This window comes from Protopterus annectens, chromosome 10.part0 (assembly GCF_019279795.1).
Source record: "Protopterus annectens isolate FY-2018-M chromosome 10.part0, PAN1.0, whole genome shotgun sequence".
NCBI lineage: Eukaryota > Metazoa > Chordata > Ceratodontiformes > Protopteridae > Protopterus > Protopterus annectens.
Genome location: NC_056744.1, coordinates 1,025,332,443 through 1,025,350,858, shown reverse-complemented (window position 1 = coordinate 1,025,350,858; position 18,416 = coordinate 1,025,332,443). Strand labels below are relative to the sequence as shown.

Sequence of the window (18,416 nt, the reverse complement as noted above, 5' to 3'; positions counted from 1 at the left end):
TGAATTACCAAGATATAGCTCTTAAACCTTCCCCTCAGGAATTGTATGTGTAAAGCCATAAATTTTTTTTATAACTTGCATGCCATTTGTTTTGTCTCCACCTTCCTCCCTTTAAAACGTAATGATTCTTGGGGGGGGGGGGGTGAGAAACACAAGTTAACAAACCAGTTTTACTGCTTTTACAAAAACCTTTAGTGTCATAAACCAAGATCATAGCTTTGAATTTATCAGCTAAAATGAAATATTTTTCATTTTTAGGAAAACTTCCATCTTCCTTATACAAGACTATGCCTTAAATCTGTTCTCTATTGCTTCAAGAAGCTTTTCAGGAAAAAGCAAAAGATAAAAAGAAACTGACAAGTTAAAAGCTACACCTACACCCTCATCTGAAATATTCTAGCATTCTCTGACAAGTTCTGTACACTGCCCCATTACCTTCCCCTTCTTTTTCTGAAGAAGTTAAAACGAGTACAGTATTCTACTACTTAGCTACAGGGTTGGTAGAATCCTGCTGCCATTTTCTATAAGTTTTAGAAATTTGTTAGCACAAAAGTAAATAAAACCATAATCAATCCACAAGGTCAATCGCAAGTCATGGGCTTTTGATTTTGTTGGAGTGCGGGTTGTTACAGTCTCCATCTTAGCTACTTCTGCCATTTGGCCCTGAATAAAGAATCTCTAGAATGTTTGCTTACAGCTATGTGTACCCATACAACATTTAGATAAACATTTATATCCAATAATACCCATTTATTACCTGCAACTGTCTCGTAAATCCCATAGTACCTAGATCAGGCTCATCGTATCAACCATTTTGTTCTTAAATTAACCAAACATAATTTATCTTGTACCAATTATTGAACCAAACATGATTTACCCTGCACTAAGCATCAGCCCTAAGTTGACCGTACAACCCTACACACACACACACACACACAAAACTGATGCTTGTTCATCACCGTTTCTTTGTTCCTTACTTACCCCATTGCTTTTCCTGTTCATTACTGTGTACCACTGCTTCTTCTATCCTTATTCTACTCTGCTACTGAAAAGAGATCTTCCCTAGCTTCTGTGTTTTTAACCCCTCATCTTCCCATTCAACTTTACACCCTCCATCCTAATTAACTTCCTGCCTTCCCCCACCTTAGCAATATAGGGGTGTCTAAGATTCCTTTATGTTCTTCTTTCGGCTTTTCCCAGTTAGGGGTTGCCACAGTGGAACTCCAGTCCGCTAATGATTGGCAGTAGATTTTTTTACAGGTGCCGAGGTGCCAGCTAAGCGCCCAACCTTCAACAAAGGAACACCCATTCTACGCATGTCTTTCGAACGCCACTCAACTGCGGGGAGGATATGCAGACTTCACATAGGGTTGCCACCATTTCAAATGGCCAAAGTGGGACATTTTCGGGACAAACATCAGCTTTTACAGGCCGACACATACCCACGGTCAGTACAAAGGATAGAACTTAACTTTTTTGCCTAAATAAAAGCTTATTCTTGTAGCATTTTAGTTGCTTATTCTGTTTCTTGTAACATTTAGGTATTTTAGATACAGAATAACTGTTGTATGCAACTACTACATAAAGGACATAATTATGTCCTACAATCTCAGGATATTTGACATTTTTAATATTTTTGGTCAGGACACAACTGCCCAAAGAGGGACTGTCCCTTGCAAAGTGGGAGAGGTGGTAACCCTAACTTCACACAGAAGGTGCTCCAGCTGAGAAGCGAACGGAAAACCCTCTTGCTAGGAGGCAACAACGCTAACGCTGTATCACCGCGACTTCACTTTCAAAATTTGAGTAAAAAATCAGACACTTGAGAGGTATGCAGCAAACACACACTTCACAAAACAATGGACATCATTGTTTATTGTTTAACAGCTTCCTGCGTCTAAAGCTTGATACAAATTCCTGTTACCCCACTCTTGATTATTACTGCTGTAACTGGTTTTATTTTCGATTACACCAATTTATGGTACCCACGTCTGTCGCAAACGCACCCAACTTTTTTTTTTTTTTTTGAAATGACGCCTTCTCTTCCTGGTACGTCATAGTCTGAAATGATTTCTGCGCATGTGAGTTATCTTGTCAGTGAGTGAAGTGGATAGGAGCGTTAGTATAGGTTATTGAAACGGTAGTATGTTGTAGTAAATTAATTAATTTGCCTTCACTGTATATTTACAGTCCTTTTATCTTGGGTATAGAGTGTATATTTATGTGAATTGATCAGTTTTTTTACATACATGGTAAGTAATTGTCAGCTTTTTTCTTTTACATTTTAGATTTTTCTGATGCTGGTGTCCGTACACCTTATAATCGTGTTGTAAATGGTGTGAGTTATAGATCCGTGCTGCTTGTAGATTTCCTTTTTTGAAGTAGTGAGTTTGGCTTTTAAGCAGTAGGAGGCGAACTTGCATAGATACTGGAACTTACTTGGGGATGTTCGTGTACCTCTCAACTGTACAGATTTTCGCAAAATGTCCAGATTTTTCCGTCATAATTTTGGTCTGTTTCTCATAAAATGTGGTTTCTCACAAATCACTAAAGACTGAATTCACTAAATAACAACTTACATTTGAGTTTCAGATTTCGTATCCTTAAGGAAACGTGTACTACCGCAAGACCTATTATTCTAACAACTTTCAAGTTTAGCAGACTTCTATTTAAATTTTGTCCCTGATGTTGGACCTTTGGGTGTTTCACGTTGCTCGAAGTTCCTGATAGTTCCACATTGAAAGACTATGTCACACATTCAGTGTTAGGATTTTTTAAGTGAAATCCATTGTAAATAGAAATGAATCATGTTACTTCATTAAAATATCTTCTTTACATGTAAAACCAGCATATTTTAACCATCCTATGACCTTCCTAGTTGGAAGTTGTTAGTAAGCTATTAGTATGTGCTCCATATTTTGCCCATTTGTTCCACATTGAGGGCTAGTGTTCCTCATTTTGGACATGGAAGGTTGAGAGCTATGAGTCACTGACATATCTCTCAACTGTCCAGACTATTTTTGGTCCGTTACTCTTAAAATTTGTGATATTTCTGGATTTTTGTGGCGAATCGGTGAGGTCTGAATTCACAAAATAATGACAGGCATTTGAGTTTCAGACTTCATATCCTTCAGAAAATCCATAGTAACACAATATCTTTTATTCTAGCAACTTTCTAAGTTTATAAGAACAATAAGTAAAATGTGTCCCTATTTTGGGGGCATCACCCCCCCCCCATTATTTTTGGCTTTGGCCACATTTTTTTGTGCTAAGAGGCTGTGGACACAGATCAGCCTGGTAGTAGCTTTGGGTGTGCAATGCCATTGTCCCAATCAACTGTAATTGTTCTGATAAGAAAGAACTACGTAAGTTAAAATGTTGTGCATGTGCAGTTTTGATATTTGGGGTATGACAGATAAATCACGGTGGGCAGGACTGTAGTATCTTAGGCGTATACAGAAAAAAAAACTTTTAAGGCATTGTATATTTGTTTATGTGTAATTAGGAGCTGTCTAGAGGCTGATCTTTGCAAAGTCAAATGGTTTTATCATTATGTTGTTGATTTGGACTTGGAGCCAAATAGTTTGTATAGTGATCCTTAACATTTTTTTTGTATAGACATACTGGTATGGAAAAAATCTAATTTTTGAACATAAAGTCCATTGTTTGTGCGCCACTCTTTATAAACTTTTTCTGTTTCTCATTCGTTAGTAAAGTGTAAGAGATTTTAATTGCTGAACTGTTGTCTGTTGTTTCAGTAACGCAGCAACTGAGTAACATGTGAAAAGTTAAAAATGGCTCTTGATACCAGTATACTTGTTAAATTATGAAATGTGAGCTAGTGTAGTGTTGAATGAGTACAAGGCTCATAGAAGGGAAATGAGAAAGAATGAGATTACGATACAGTAATATACGACAAATATTATGTGTTAAGAAAATGGTAAGGACTGACGTTTTATATTGGTGCATTATTCAAGTTAATGATTTGGTCTTATTTTATAGAATGTGGTGGTTCAGTTAATGTGAATCTGCATTTCTCATTCCAGCTAAGTTGGCAGTAAAACAGGAGAAAGATGGCATACTACATTTAAGCAGACTTGCATACATTGATAAAACAGTACTCCATTACAAGAATGCAAGTCACTGTATTGCACAGATGGAGAATTGTGCCCACCCCATAATGCACAGCAGTAGTATACTGTGTTAAAGATGTAAAGTCACACTGCAGTCAATATGCAAGAATGCAAGATGTGTGATTAAAGCCTTTGTTGTCATCTTACGTTTGTTTGACAGCTGTTGAGACCTTTCTACACCCCCCCCCCCCAGTGATCTTAATTTTTTTGTAGTGCACGCACTGTGAGCTAGAATGTGGTAGGAAAAAAAGGACAGTTTACTTAATAAGGTTATGTAAGCCCATCTCATCACCAGCAACTGTAATGTTGTATATCACTCATAACTCATTTTGCAACTGAGGTAAGTGTGGGCATTGTGAACATGTTATCTGTTGTTTTCACACACAAATGCAAGTATGCAGGGTTGGCATCACACAGTGCAACATTACATATAAATGTTGGTGCCCCTTACAGTACAAAAGCAAACAAAAACCTAGAAATGTATTGGAAGGTTTGTAAACGATTAGTATATTTTATGGTTGCAGTACACATAAGTCATTGAAAGGAGAGTATGAGGTACTAGCCCCCATTATTGACTGTACTAGGATCAAAACAATTGCCAGTCACTTGCATGTAAACAAAGGGGCTGTAGATAGGTGACTGCTTCTTGTAATAAGTGTGCGTGTGTATTTGTGCACACATGCAAACATATTTGAGGTAGCATGCCATAGCTCACTTTGTGTAAGAACAAAATATTTATGCAATGGGGTGTGTTATACTTAAGATAATGTGCAACAAACAGTTATCCCTTATTGGTTATATGTTTAGTAACTTATCCAAAGAAGGCTCAGTACTCCTGCCTGGGTGCTCCCTCACTTTTCCTTCCCAAGTCAAGACATTAAACAAACTCCAGAAACGTCTCTGTTAAGGAATACCACCTCCTCATAGCTGTGAAGATGCCTCTACCACACAACGCACTTTTCAGACTGCTTATTACCTTATCCAAAGAAGGCTTAGTGTATGCTAAGTATACTAAAATATTTATGTATTCTATATAGTTGCTTTTTAACTTAAGTGAATTTATCTTGTCTTCCGCGTGATAGCAGCCGACCACAGCCCCATGTACCCCTCATCCCTCCCAGGTTTTTCCTTCATTCTCTCCCTATGCCTAATTAGACTTCCTTCAGTAAAGTGAGTATCCCTGGTGTAATTTTCTCCTGTCGCCACAAGGTGGCACTACACTTCTATATGCTCGTTCTCTGAATATATTTCAATCGCTAGTCTATTAAATGGCAAGCCCCACTCTGTTTTCCCCTTCCCCTATAATCTTTACTCTTTTGCCTATTCCACACTTGTTCTACTACCCTCTATACTTTTTTCTCCTGATTTTTTTTTAAGGCAAATGAGTGTTATAACACTTACCTTTCTGCTGTAGCCATTGCTACAGTTTCGGATTGTTACTATCTGTAGCTCCTCCACCCTTTGGCTCTGAAACTGTGAATAAAGCCAGGGATTCTGGCTGTACTGTATCTACCCTCCTACTTGACCTCTCTAAGGCCTTCAATACTGTCTCTCACAACCTTCTCCTGAATAAACTGTCTAACCTAAACCTATCCCCTTCCTCTCTCAATTGGTTCACCAGCTATCTCTCCAACAGGCAACAAGCTGTCAAGTGGAAAAAAGCCATCTCCTCTTTCCTTAACACCCCTACTGGTGTCCCCCCAGGGTTCCATTTTGGGTCTCCTCCTTTTCAATATATTCATAAATGATTTCTTCCGCTCAATCCCTTACGCTAACCTTATTCAATATGCAGATGATTCAGCAGTTATCTGTGCAGCCACATCCATCCCCGCTCTCTTAAAGCTGACTCAAGGCGCCTTCTCTACCACATAAGAATGAATGAAAGACAATTATCTAGCACTCAATGCATCTAAAACCAAACTTATGGTATTTACCTCCTCTAAAACCAACACCATTGATAGAAAACTATTTTCCATCACCAGCCAGAATAACACACCTCTTGAACTGGTATCTGAAACCAAACTACTAGGAGTCCAGATCGATGACTGGCTTAAATTCAATACCCATCTACAACTAAATGTTACTTGGCATGCTCTACCGACACAATAGATACCTCACTACATCTACTAAGCTCACTCTCTCTACTAAATTTCTCATCCCTTCCCTCCTTTATGGTGCCCCTCTCCTAACAAACCTACAATCATCTCTCAAAACAAAACTGTCCTCTTGTTATAATAAAATTGCCAAATTTACCACTAACCACAAATCATCAACCAATCACTGTGCATCTCTCCACAAACTAAACTGGCTAGAGCTTCCCAACTATCTCTCCTATACTCAGCTTACTTATGCACACAAACTCATTTTTCATCCCTCCCTCTGTCCCTCCCTCTGCTGTACCTTTAAAATGCACCAGCCACAAAGACTCCTAAGATCTAGCAACCAAAACCTAATAGAACTGCACAAACCTCTTCGCTCCCCAGGGCAAAACCTCTTGTCCTTTGCCCTGGCACACTTATGGAACTCCCTCCATCCGTACTATCACCAACCTCCCTTCCTTTAAAAAATCACTCCACTTTAACATCCATGTGGGAATGCTCCAGCTCCCACCCCTCATAGCCTATTCTCCACTTCCTACAGACAACTATCTCATATATTCCAGACAACAAATACTAAGCCAACTGTAAATAACCTCTTATAATTTTCAAATCCTACTATTCCATTTCAAGAAACTGTATATTTACTACAAAATGTAACTTAAAATGTTATTGTACCTGCTTAATCTTTGTCTTCTACAAAATGTAACCTAAAATTTTATTGTAACTGCTTAATCTTTGTTTTGTCTTTGAACCTACAAATGATTTAAATTGTAAACTGCTGTAATCTTTTTGTAACCTTTGTATTGGAGCTTTTCTCCCCAGGACTCCATTTAAAATGGGTTCTTATTGGTCCAATGGACTATCCTGGTTAACCAACTGCAAATAAATAAAATAAATAAATTGTAATGTACATGATCCAGCATTCAGTAAGATACATTTGCTATACATGGTTTAATGCACAATATTTAATTATGTTGAACACTTGATACTTACATGTACTAAATAGTAATGTACGATAACATGGTTTAATGCACAATATTTAATTATGTTGAACACTTGATACTTACATGTACTAAATAGTAATGTACGATAACATTTACTCCACTGTCACTAAGTGCATCCTTGATCTGCAGACTCCGTTCCGTTAAGTAATTTGTTTTTATTTGTATGTCATGCAGGGCATGCTATACTGCATAATCAAGTGTACGACTCCATAAGAACACAGTGCTGCTGTGCAGTCCTTCTCCTCAGTATTTGTAATTTCTTTATTATTTGATCATTGAGGTGGAGGTAAAAACCAAAACAAGCAGCTTTCTTTGGTGACTAAATTCATCACAATGGCAATACAGATTCTATTAACGTTCTCTTTTTTATGAGTATGCAAGTACACTTGTACAGTTGCTATGACTTTGTCAGATGTACACCATAACATTTATCACAGTCAGAACCATTCTAAACAAGGGTGTTTACAAGAACAGTAACGCGTGATAATGTTTTGTAATACTGTTAGTTAGCATTATTTATTTATTACAGTTTGGTGACCGGGGAGGTCCACTGGGCTCGAAAGCCCATTTTCAGTGGAGGCCCGGGGAGAAAAAGGGAGAAAGACTCCACCATACAAAGTTACATTACATAGAGAATTACAAGAAAAATATTTGCATTGCAATCAACAGGTAGTATAACAATCAACAGGTAGTATTACAGTCAAAACCGGTATCATTCAGTAAAGACAGCAAAACTATTAAACATTTTTCAAGAGAAAGATAGGCATACAGCATAATGGCTGGATGTTACTGTTTAGTTACATTTATAATCTAAGTTTGTTTGTGTTTGTGTCTTTCGGCTTTTCCCTGTTAGGGGTCGCCACAGCGGAACTCCAGTCCGCTAATGATTGGTAGTGGATTTTTACGTACCGGGTTACCAGCCCTGATGCACAACCTTCAACTAAGGCACGCCCATTCACGCATGCCTCCACACAGAAGACGCTTTAGCTGAGAATCAAACGGGACAACATCTTGCTATGAGGCGACAACGCCACTGCAGCACCACCACCGCAGTATACATTTATAATCTAAGTATATGAGAGAAATTAGGAAGGTATGAAGGTTAGCCAGGAGAGAACTCTCCGTCATGTACTTTATTAACATAAATTGCACAGATGTCCACCTCTAAACCATGTAACTGAGCAGAAAGATGAAGCAGTACATAGTAGCAAATCTTTAATGTCTGGAGGCAAACGAATACTCTTTCAAAACCCAGTTATCAGAAAAGGGAACAGAGCTTTAATGGTATCTCTTACCTACCTTGTGGTCTCTGAAACTGCATTAGTATACCTGGAGGCTTACCAACAAAACTTGATTTCCCTATCCTCAAGAAAACATGTAATCAGTAAACTGCCAGGAAAATCAGTTCTATTTCCGAATAATTATATAGTGGCCTGTCCATGTATATGCAGAAATGCACTATGGCTGACAGTGATGGATATAAATGTGTATCAGCAGATGAGAACTGCCTTGCATTCTGATTGTATGCTGTTATGAATATCTTTTACAGACAATCTTAAGGAAAATATTTACATTTGCAAGCATTAAATGATTTTCAGTTCACTTTTGTACATTTTTAAATTATGCTTTTTAGAAATTGTGTGCTATTTTATTTTAAGATGTTATTTTACTTAGTGCATAACTGCATCGTCTGGCAGTTCGCACAGTGGGTTAAGGCTCCATGCTGTGAATTAATTGTTTTCTATAGACAGCTGTACAGGATTTAATTCCTTCCACCTCCATTATTTTACTGTGTAATTCTTACTAAGTCACTTGACCAGACAGGGCTCCCCAGATTGCCCCTGAAAAGGGACTCTTGTGTCTAATGGGTTTTAGATAATTTACAAATATGTAATCAAACCCCACATTGTGGACTATAGCAGTGGTTCTGAAACTTTGCAAGTTGGAGGACCCCTTTTATTAAAATTTTGATAGACCCCTATCGGCAGCAGTACACATACGTTACATTTGGATCAATCCCCAAACCCCCCAATCTGCCACCTCACCACCACACAGCCATTTCAGTGTCCATTACTTGGCTAATTCTCCCCACTTTTCAAAATTCTCAGTGTGCATACTGTTTTCTGCTTTACTTCTACAATGATTACAGATGTTTGGAGTTAATTTAAAACTTGTATTTCAAATTTTCTAGCACAAGCACTGATGGACATTTGCTAAATCTAAACAAAGCAATATAGTCTCAGTGAAAACAAACTTAACATTACAACTTCTCTGCCTTTGAAACTCACATTCACTGAAACAGCATTGAAACCCACATTCAAAGAAAATGCATCTGGCCAGTGGTGGATTGTTTAACTTTGGGCTGTTTTCAAAGCATAGGTCCTTTGCGAACATTTTTAAGAGCATGCAAAAGTTCTTTGATTCACCTTCCTGATTGTATAATTAAATTATATCCCTTTAATACAGCACCACTTGGTAGTACTTGTTTTAAATGTATAGTTCTGCTAGGGTTGCCACCTTTCTACTGTGCCATTTCCTGACAAACAAGCCACGCCCCATGCACAATCAAGTTACACCCATTCCCTTTAATAGCCACACCCCTTTACTCTAGCACCCTTCAGCACAAGTCTTTATCACATACAGTTACCAATAAGTAGAAAAATGTGCAACGAGTCAAAAGTAAATTAAAAAAAACTTTATTTAGCAATACTTCAAAGGTTCACTACATACAACAGTACATCACACACAAGCATGGGAAAACTAAGCCCAAGTCTCATATCACAGGTAGTACTAAAATGGAAATACAATTACTTAGATACAGTGGTGATGACAAGCTAGACAAAAAGCTACATTTTAAGCCTCACTATAGTACGAAGACTGTACACCCTAGAAAGACACCCTAGGAAGAAACACTGGTCAAGGTAAACATCACGGTGATGACAGACTAGAAAAGACAGTTCTACAGTCCAAGCATCCTATACAAATCATGTAGTCATTATATATTCACTGTATCAAATGAAGTAAGCTTTGGTATAGACGGTATTCCCTAGAAAACACAGATAAACAGTGGTGATGACAAGCTAGACAAAAAGCTACATTTAAGCCTCACTATAATACTAAGACTGTACACCCTAGACATAGACACCCTAGGAAGAAAAACACAGGTCAAGGTAAACATCACGGTGATGACAGACTAGAAAAGACAGTTCTACAGTCCAAGGCAAGCATCTTATACAAATCATGAAGTCATCATATATTCACTGTAACCAAGTCCAAAACCAGATGAAATATTTAAAACATTGCAGTAAAAACAGCCTTGGTATATCCTAGAAAATGCAGATCAAGGTAAACATAGCAGTGATGACTAGAGAAATGTTAGTTCTGCAATCATAGCAAGTACCCTATATAACTCCGTCAGTATACATTCACTATCAAAGTGCACCCGCATGAAAAATAATAACAAATCAAAGTGCACCCACATGAAAAATAATAAATCAAAGTGCACCCACATGAAAATTAGTTACACTAACTGCAGTTAAAAACAGTCAAACAAACCCTTCCTATATATATCTGCAGACAGTATACTAGAAACTACAGATAAAGAATAAAGTAGATGTGGTGATTACAAACTAGAAATTGTTCTAGTTAATAATCACCACATGTTGAACATCTAGATACAGTTACACACATCTTCTCACCATCAATGAATGAGATAGTGCCAGCACAGCTAGTGAATTAATATAAATTTAATATTTAAAAAATTCACTAGTAGCTGTGCTGGCAATATTTCATTCCCCTTGTCACACTAATCTTTGAAAATCTACCTTAATTCTAGTATTCATCCATTTAAAAAAAATTCTACTTACTTACCTCCAGAAAAAGCAGCAGCAGGGCTCCTTAAACAAGCTCTCAGCCAGAAGAGAACAGGCAGCTAACAAAGGGCCAGCAAGCAGCAGGGGAACACAACACCACCAAGTCGGCCAGTCCACAGCACTTCTCCAGGGCAAGACTCCAGCAAGCAAGGCAAGCAGCAGGGCTAGGGCAATCCTTCCAGGCAGCAGCAGCAGCAGCAAATGAAACCAGCACACCAGGCAATCCACCGAAGACGTCCCGAACGAACCAGCAAGAAGAAATTTCAGACCTTAAGTAGTAAGTACCGTACCGACCTTTTACTTAGAGTAGAGAGTAAAAGAGTAGCTAGCTGGAGCACCGCTTTTTATCCCCTAATTTTCGCGGGCTTTGCGGGGATTTGACTTGCAAATCTAAGTGTTGATTGGCTGCTTGCTGCATGAGCTTCTTCTGCAGCAAGCAGCCAATCAACCGAGAGTCCAAGACGGCAATGTCATTTTTTTTTTTTTTTGTCGAACTCGCTGACGTCGCAAACTACTTACTATTTCCGGACTCCCAGAGCAAGAACCGGAGTGCCCTATTGATTTCCGGGCACTCCGGAAAAAAAATGGAGGGGTGGCAACGCTAAGTTATGCACATTTTTTCCAGTAAGCAGTGAAAAAAACATATGAGCCAATAATGACAAAACCGCCCAATTGCAAACATTTCAACCATAAAAGGCCACTCAAACTTCTGTCATTACAGTCCACCAATGTCGGTCAATATGCACAATCTCTGCAGAAGTAAGTCATCTGAATAATTCCACCTTAGAGATTTGTAACTAATGAAAAGGTTGCTGCTCTTGAAGAATAAATTGCCTACTTAAAAAATGGTAAGCTGGTAATATTGCATGGATGGCAAACTGAAAACAGGTTCATGGTTACTAGGCATCTCACCCAAAAGAGGACGTATTCAGGACTTCAGTACCCACTCCTTAAAAATGCAAAACCGTATCAACAATCCATCATTGTGCTGTGTTAGTAGAATCCACAGCCTTCTGCATTAAAATGCAAGCATGCTACCTGCTGTGCTACTAACACAGCTTTAAAAGGCTGCACCACAGTACTATTTGCTAATCTGTTGCACATTGTAAAGAGACTTAGCATGAGCAGCAGTAAACCTCTCTTCCCTTGAAGCTCACAATTCCTTGAAAATGCACTTGAAACTAAATTTCTTGAAAAATGCACCTGCCATAATGGGGGGACAGAGAGCCAAAACCTAGGACACATTTTAATATTTGGTCTTGTAAACTTAGGAAGGTAATAGATCAACAAGTTTTGCATTAGTACAAATTTTCTGAAGGCTATGAAGTCTAATGCTCAAATGTCTGCCATTATTTTCTGACTTCAGTTATCAATGATTTGCCAGGGATTTTCCAGAAAAATGCAATTTTATTAGAAACAGACTGAAAACAGTAGGCAAAAATATGGAAATTCTGCAAAAACCTGGACAGCTGAAGGGTATGCTGCCTACCTCTTACACAGACACACACACCTGCCTCCCTCTTAAACACATGTATATACACACACACCTGCCTGCCTCCCTCTTACACATACAATACCTCTCAACCTCTTCAGCACAAGAAATATGGACAAACCCTGTCATCCTGTAGGGAACAAAGGGCCAAAGCTAAGGATACATTTTAAATATTGCTCATAAACTTAGAAAGTTGATGGAACAACAAGTTTTGAATTAATACAAATTTTTTGAAACGTATGAAATCTAAAGCTCAAAAGTATGCCATTTTCTTCAGTCCTCAATGATTTGCCAGAGAAGCTCCATTTTTTGTGAAACAGACCAAATAAGGCAAAAGTCTGGCACACTCTGTGAATATCTAGTCAACTGACAGCTGTACTCAGGTACTGCTTCTTATTAAAGCCCTGATAAAAAAAAAAAATATATATATATATATATATATATATATATATATATATATATACCTTCAAGTTCTGTCAACAAGATCGTCCGAATCAATCATCAGCTCTGCATTAATTTCTATTTGCTGGCAATCCTGCTTCTCCTCCTAAAAACTAAGGACAAGCAGCTGCTTAGCCACTGCTCAGCTGCAAACAGGGAAGTTTCTTTCTTGTTTTTTTTTTTTTTTTTTTTAAATAAGTTGTGCTTGAGCAGCGCAACTTTTCTTTCTCCATTTACAGGGTCAGGTCATAGATGATGCCTGAAAGCCAGGTGGGTGCAAATGATCATGGACCCCTTGAATTTATTGTACAGACCCCAGTTTCGGAAACACTGGATTAGAGAAAGCAGCTAGTTAAGAACTCAGAGCTTCATTCCTCTGCACCAGCTGCCGGATTGTAAGATTTTAGCTTGGAGAAGATGCTGATCCCAAATTCTTTACCCTAACTGTCCTCCATGTGGTCCTGTTCAACTATGTATGTATTCCCTTGTTGCCATCCTTACAAAACTATTGAGTTACTTATGGGAAGCAATCATATTGTTTTTCCTTTACTGCATTAGCCAGTGGTTTCCATAGGTCATCATTCAGTTAAGAGACATCTGATATGAACTTGTAAAAACAACACTATGCCAGGAACCACACAATAACGTTTTTATTAAACAAACAAATAAAATACATAAAAGAGAGGTGAGTGCTTTCGCAACCTTAGTTGCTTCATCAGACATAGATATAAAACATTCTGTTGCTTAAATACTTATACACTCAATTAACTCTCAATTAGTGACATCATGCATTTAAAAATTTTAAAGTTATATTCAACCAAGATACAAAGTCAAACTGCTATAAAAGGACAACATAAAAACATATAAGCATAAAAACATGTATGAGCATATGTTAAAACTCTGTATATATCTCATGTATAAATAAGTGGTGCAACTATAAATAGTACTAAAATAAAATAATATAATATAATAAAAGTGTATATATATATGTGTGTGTATGTGTATGTCTTAAAGACGTGTGTATTAAATATGAAATGTGTAAATATGAAGAGAATATAAATAAAATAGAATATAAATATAAGAGGTTGTATAAAATGTATGAAAAGATATTTTAAAAAATGTTATTTGTGTGAGAGACGTCTTGCTTTGAGGAAGGGAACTAATGATGTGGACCCATTTAGCCCTGGATATTTATCAGCATTGAGCTAAATGTGTCCACATCATTATATTATTTTATTTTAGTACTATTTATAGTTGCACCACTTATTTATACATGAGATATATACAGAGTTTTAACATATGCTCATACATGTTTTTATGCTTATATGTTTTTATGTTGTCCTTTTATAGCAGTTTGACTTTGTATCTTGGTTGAATATAACTTTAAAATTTTTAAATGCATGATTTCACTAATTGAGAGTTAATTGAGTGTATAAGTATTTAAGCAACAGAATGTTTTATATCTATGTCTGATGAAGCAGCTAAGGTTGCGAAAGTGCTCACTTCTCTTTTATGTATTTTATTTGTTTGTTTAATAAAGACGTTATTGTGTGGTTCCTGGTATAGTGTTGTTTTTACAAGTTCCTTTTTTATATACTGGGTTTTACCTGACAGCCGTTTTTGCTTGTTAGACATCTGATATGAGCCTACCAGGAAGATGCAGTTTGTCTCATAATTCATAATTATGAAGATTGCTCATGTTTTTTTCCTTAGTGTTTCACTTAGTGATGAGATCTTAGAAAGTCCCCCCCCCCCCCCCACCCCCGAGGCAGAAAAGTCTAATCAGCAGCAGAATAGTGATTTTCCTGGCTGATGTGAGACTTTTTCTGAAGTGATTGTTTCTTGAACAGTTTTGGATTGCATACCTTAATTTGCTAGCATTACAGTTTTTAAGAAAATGATGAAGTTGGACTCCCTGTCTTTTCCCTCTTAGAACATTAAACATGGCATTTTATTTGCTTTGCTCTTAGCACATTCATTATTGTGTATCCATTATTTCATTTCTTAATGTCTATTATAATCTTTTCTACTTTAATATGTTTGCTGTGTTTTTTTGTATTTTTGACGTAATTGTTAGGAAATGGCCAAATGTAACATCTTATTTCCACTAATTTTTAGTTTTTTTTTTTGGTTCTCTGTAGAAGGCAGCTATCACTTCTTAGTTTCTTTTATCTGTGCCACTGTCCATCTGTCCAATCCACTATCTTGCTATAAATGACATGACAGACAGCCACCTATTTTATGGTAGATGGCATTGTACTGTTTGTATTGACTTGTGTGCTCATGTATTGCATAATGTGGCTTGTTTCAGTATTTGTTTTTTTTCTCAGTCTTATTAGCCAGGAAGTGACTGAGGAGGGTCCTGTACCAACCCAGTTAAACAAAGAATAAATAAATATAACATACTATTTTATATTGCTATTGTTTTCGATAGTATGTCTTGTCTTCCTCATTTAAGCTCAGGTTGTGGATGAAAAGGGCTTTCAGGCCAGTCCAGCCAGAAGGTTAACAAATAAATAAGAGCAATTTAGCCATCTTGACATATAGGTGAAGAGTAGATCATGGCTGCTTGCATGGATTTTCCTTGCTTAGCTCTTGGGATGCAGATATGCTATGTTGTTACTGTACTTAAGTGATAGTCCTAAGCGTATGATACTCAATAGGATGGGCAAGAAGTGTCTGTTTTATGTCGTTTGGCAGCTCAAACGTAATACACCTTCTGCAGCCAGCTCTTTAATACCAAAGACACCAGCCAAACCTGGGCGACAAGTACCACAGGTGAAGGCTGTTCCTCTGTGGCAAGGTAAATTTACTTATATGCTTTGTGATATTTTCAGATTGCTCGTGATTCTGGACTTGACATTTTCTTCTCCGGGTTTATTTTTAAATTTACTTTTTGTATTGTGCTCGCTATTGTTATTTTGTACCTCATCACCAGATTTGAATAATGTTAGTCATAAGTCTTGGTTCTGTGTATTTTCTTTTGCACCCACCCATACTCTGACTGACTGCACGTTTCTTCCCTTATGCTGTACCTCTAAAAACAAATTTACATTCACCTGAAATTTCAAGTTTTTGATATTGCTTTCTTGTGTCATTGCATTTATTTTGTGCTTTCCTAATCTGTTCTCACGAAGAATTCATTGCATGTAAGCAGATGGAAGAAGACCTCTTGCTGTAAGGTCTTTCTGACTGTTGCACATAGCCCCAGTGCAACAGCTCCCCTTTTCCACTCCCTCTCAGATTAAACCCTCTGCCCAAAGCATTACTGATTTAATTGTGTTGATGTACTTTATTGATATTCCATTGCTTCTAGGAATTCTGTTCTGTGACCTAGCCCTGTCCCTGAAGTTATATTTCTTATGTCAGCCTTGTGTTCCTTCCTTTCACCTGCTGCACCCCTTGTACCCATCTTCTTTAGTTCCATCACCCCATATCATATTTCTGTTCTCCCTTCTGGTGTGTGCCTTCTAGCTTTTGATCTTCCTTTTACATAGCCTATTTTTGGTCATCCCTGTGGGTGACGCAGAGATGCAGTGGTTAGCTTTGTCTCTTCATAGAACGAGGTTCTCTGGTTTGATTTTTGGCTGGGGTGCCTTCTGTGTGGAGTCTGCATGTTCTCCCTCTGTTCACATGGGTTTCCTCCGGGTGCTGCGGTTTCCTCCCACATTCGAAATACATGCATCTGGAGCTTTTCTTCCCTGGCCTCCACTGAAAATGGGCTCTGCCCTAGTTTGACTTTTCCAGTAAATAAATGTTAAACCCTCATGATTTATTTATTTTTTTATTTATCACAGTTCCATAATGCATTAGTAAATGGGTCTGACCTTTCTCAAAGTAGAATCAGCCTACTAATAGAAGTTATAGAAATGGTTTTGACCAACAGTTTCATGTTATCTGAATATTTTAAACAAGTGTGTGGCCATGGGGGCTGCTGTAGCACCAATGTTTGCGAATATCATTTTATGGTGGTGGGAAGTTATTTTTTTATATCTGTTTACTCCATCAGTATCAGGAACCTAACTGAGATATTTAGATGATATTTCATCCTTTGATCTGCTGATTTTGGGTATTTTTAAATTTAATTTTTGATTTACATTAACACCACCACCTCATTTTTGTTTTTTAAAGGGCAGTTTTGATGCAAATAAAGTTGATTTTTTTTGGAAGCTATTGTTAGGAAAAATGCTATGGGCAACTACTTTTCCTCTGGTGTGCTCAGGAAAGAGACATATTCCAGTGGTTTTTTTTTTGCATTATAACAGCCACCACCCCCTATGGCAAAAGAAAAATGTGATTAAGAGTCACTTCATCAGGTTGTCCAATCTCATTTTTGATCATAGGTGGTTACTAGGCTAATGGCCCCGGGCCCCTTACAAGCCTAGTCAAGAATTTATCCCCAAAAATAAACCTCAGTCAGCACCTGTCTCCCCTGTCAATGAGGAACACAGGTGGAACCCCTGGGACATATTTGTGATTAAACAATATTTTTGGATGAAGTCAACAAAATGGTCAAAATGTTTCAAGATAGACACTCTCCTGTTGACATTATTGATGTTTTTAAGAATTAAATCATTAAAAGTGGCCCCACCGTTGCAGACCAGTGTTGAAGTATAGCCTTCCTGATTTGGAAAGCAAGGTAAATGTAGTGGCCGATGACAAACCTAGGTTCTTTTGTGATGGTAAAACTGGGAATTTATTCAACAGGGCCATGGTTTGTGGCTTTAGTAAGGCCACCAGTGAGGCGTGAAATATCCTGCAGAGGAACTGACAGAATTTTATAACAACACAAGCTCTGGACTTGCTTTTAGGTAACAGCCCCACTATGGTATTTAGAACAGGGTCTAATTTAAAAAAGATTTTTTAAAAAGGTAGTAAAAACAGGTTTAACTCTAATGTGGTTTCTAAGGACATGTTCAGATGTGATGCGTGTGCCCAATGTAGATATATTGCGGAAAGGGTGATCTTTGTGATTGAGGAATTTTTCAAAACATTTCTATCTAAACTGCAAATTCGACTGCAGCACCAAAGGATTCATTTGTTTAGCACAATGTGTCACGTGTCTTGCATTTTATGTTGGTAAGACTATAAATGCTTTAAAAGCTAAGATTTGCCAACATACATATGCAGTTAATAAAAGGTACAACAGTAATTTTCTTCTTTCGGCTTTTTCCCGGTTAGGGGTCGCCACAGCAGATCACCTGTCCGCTCATGATTGGCAGTGGAGTTTTACAGTGTCAGCCCGGCACCCAACCTTCCATAGAAGGCACACAGATACGCACACTCACACCTAGGGCCAATTTAGAGTGTCCAATCCACCTAAAGCATGTCTTTGGGATGTGAGAGAAAACCGGAGCACCCGGAGGAAACCCACG

The 18,416-nt window shown here is 37.8% G+C and overlaps 1 protein-coding gene across 1 annotated transcript in view; it reads left to right on the top strand.

The window, feature by feature from the left end:
• The first annotated feature begins 2,081 nt into the window (after positions 1-2,081).
• RABGGTB (Rab geranylgeranyltransferase subunit beta) overlaps positions 2,082-18,416 on the top strand; it is a 446,107-nt gene continuing 429,772 nt past the window's right edge. Inside the window, exon 1 of the mRNA XM_044086834.1 lies at positions 2,082-2,252. Coding sequence (XP_043942769.1) covers positions 2,250-2,252 — 3 coding nt within the window. The 5' untranslated portion in view covers positions 2,082-2,249. The remainder of the gene's footprint in view (positions 2,253-18,416) is intronic.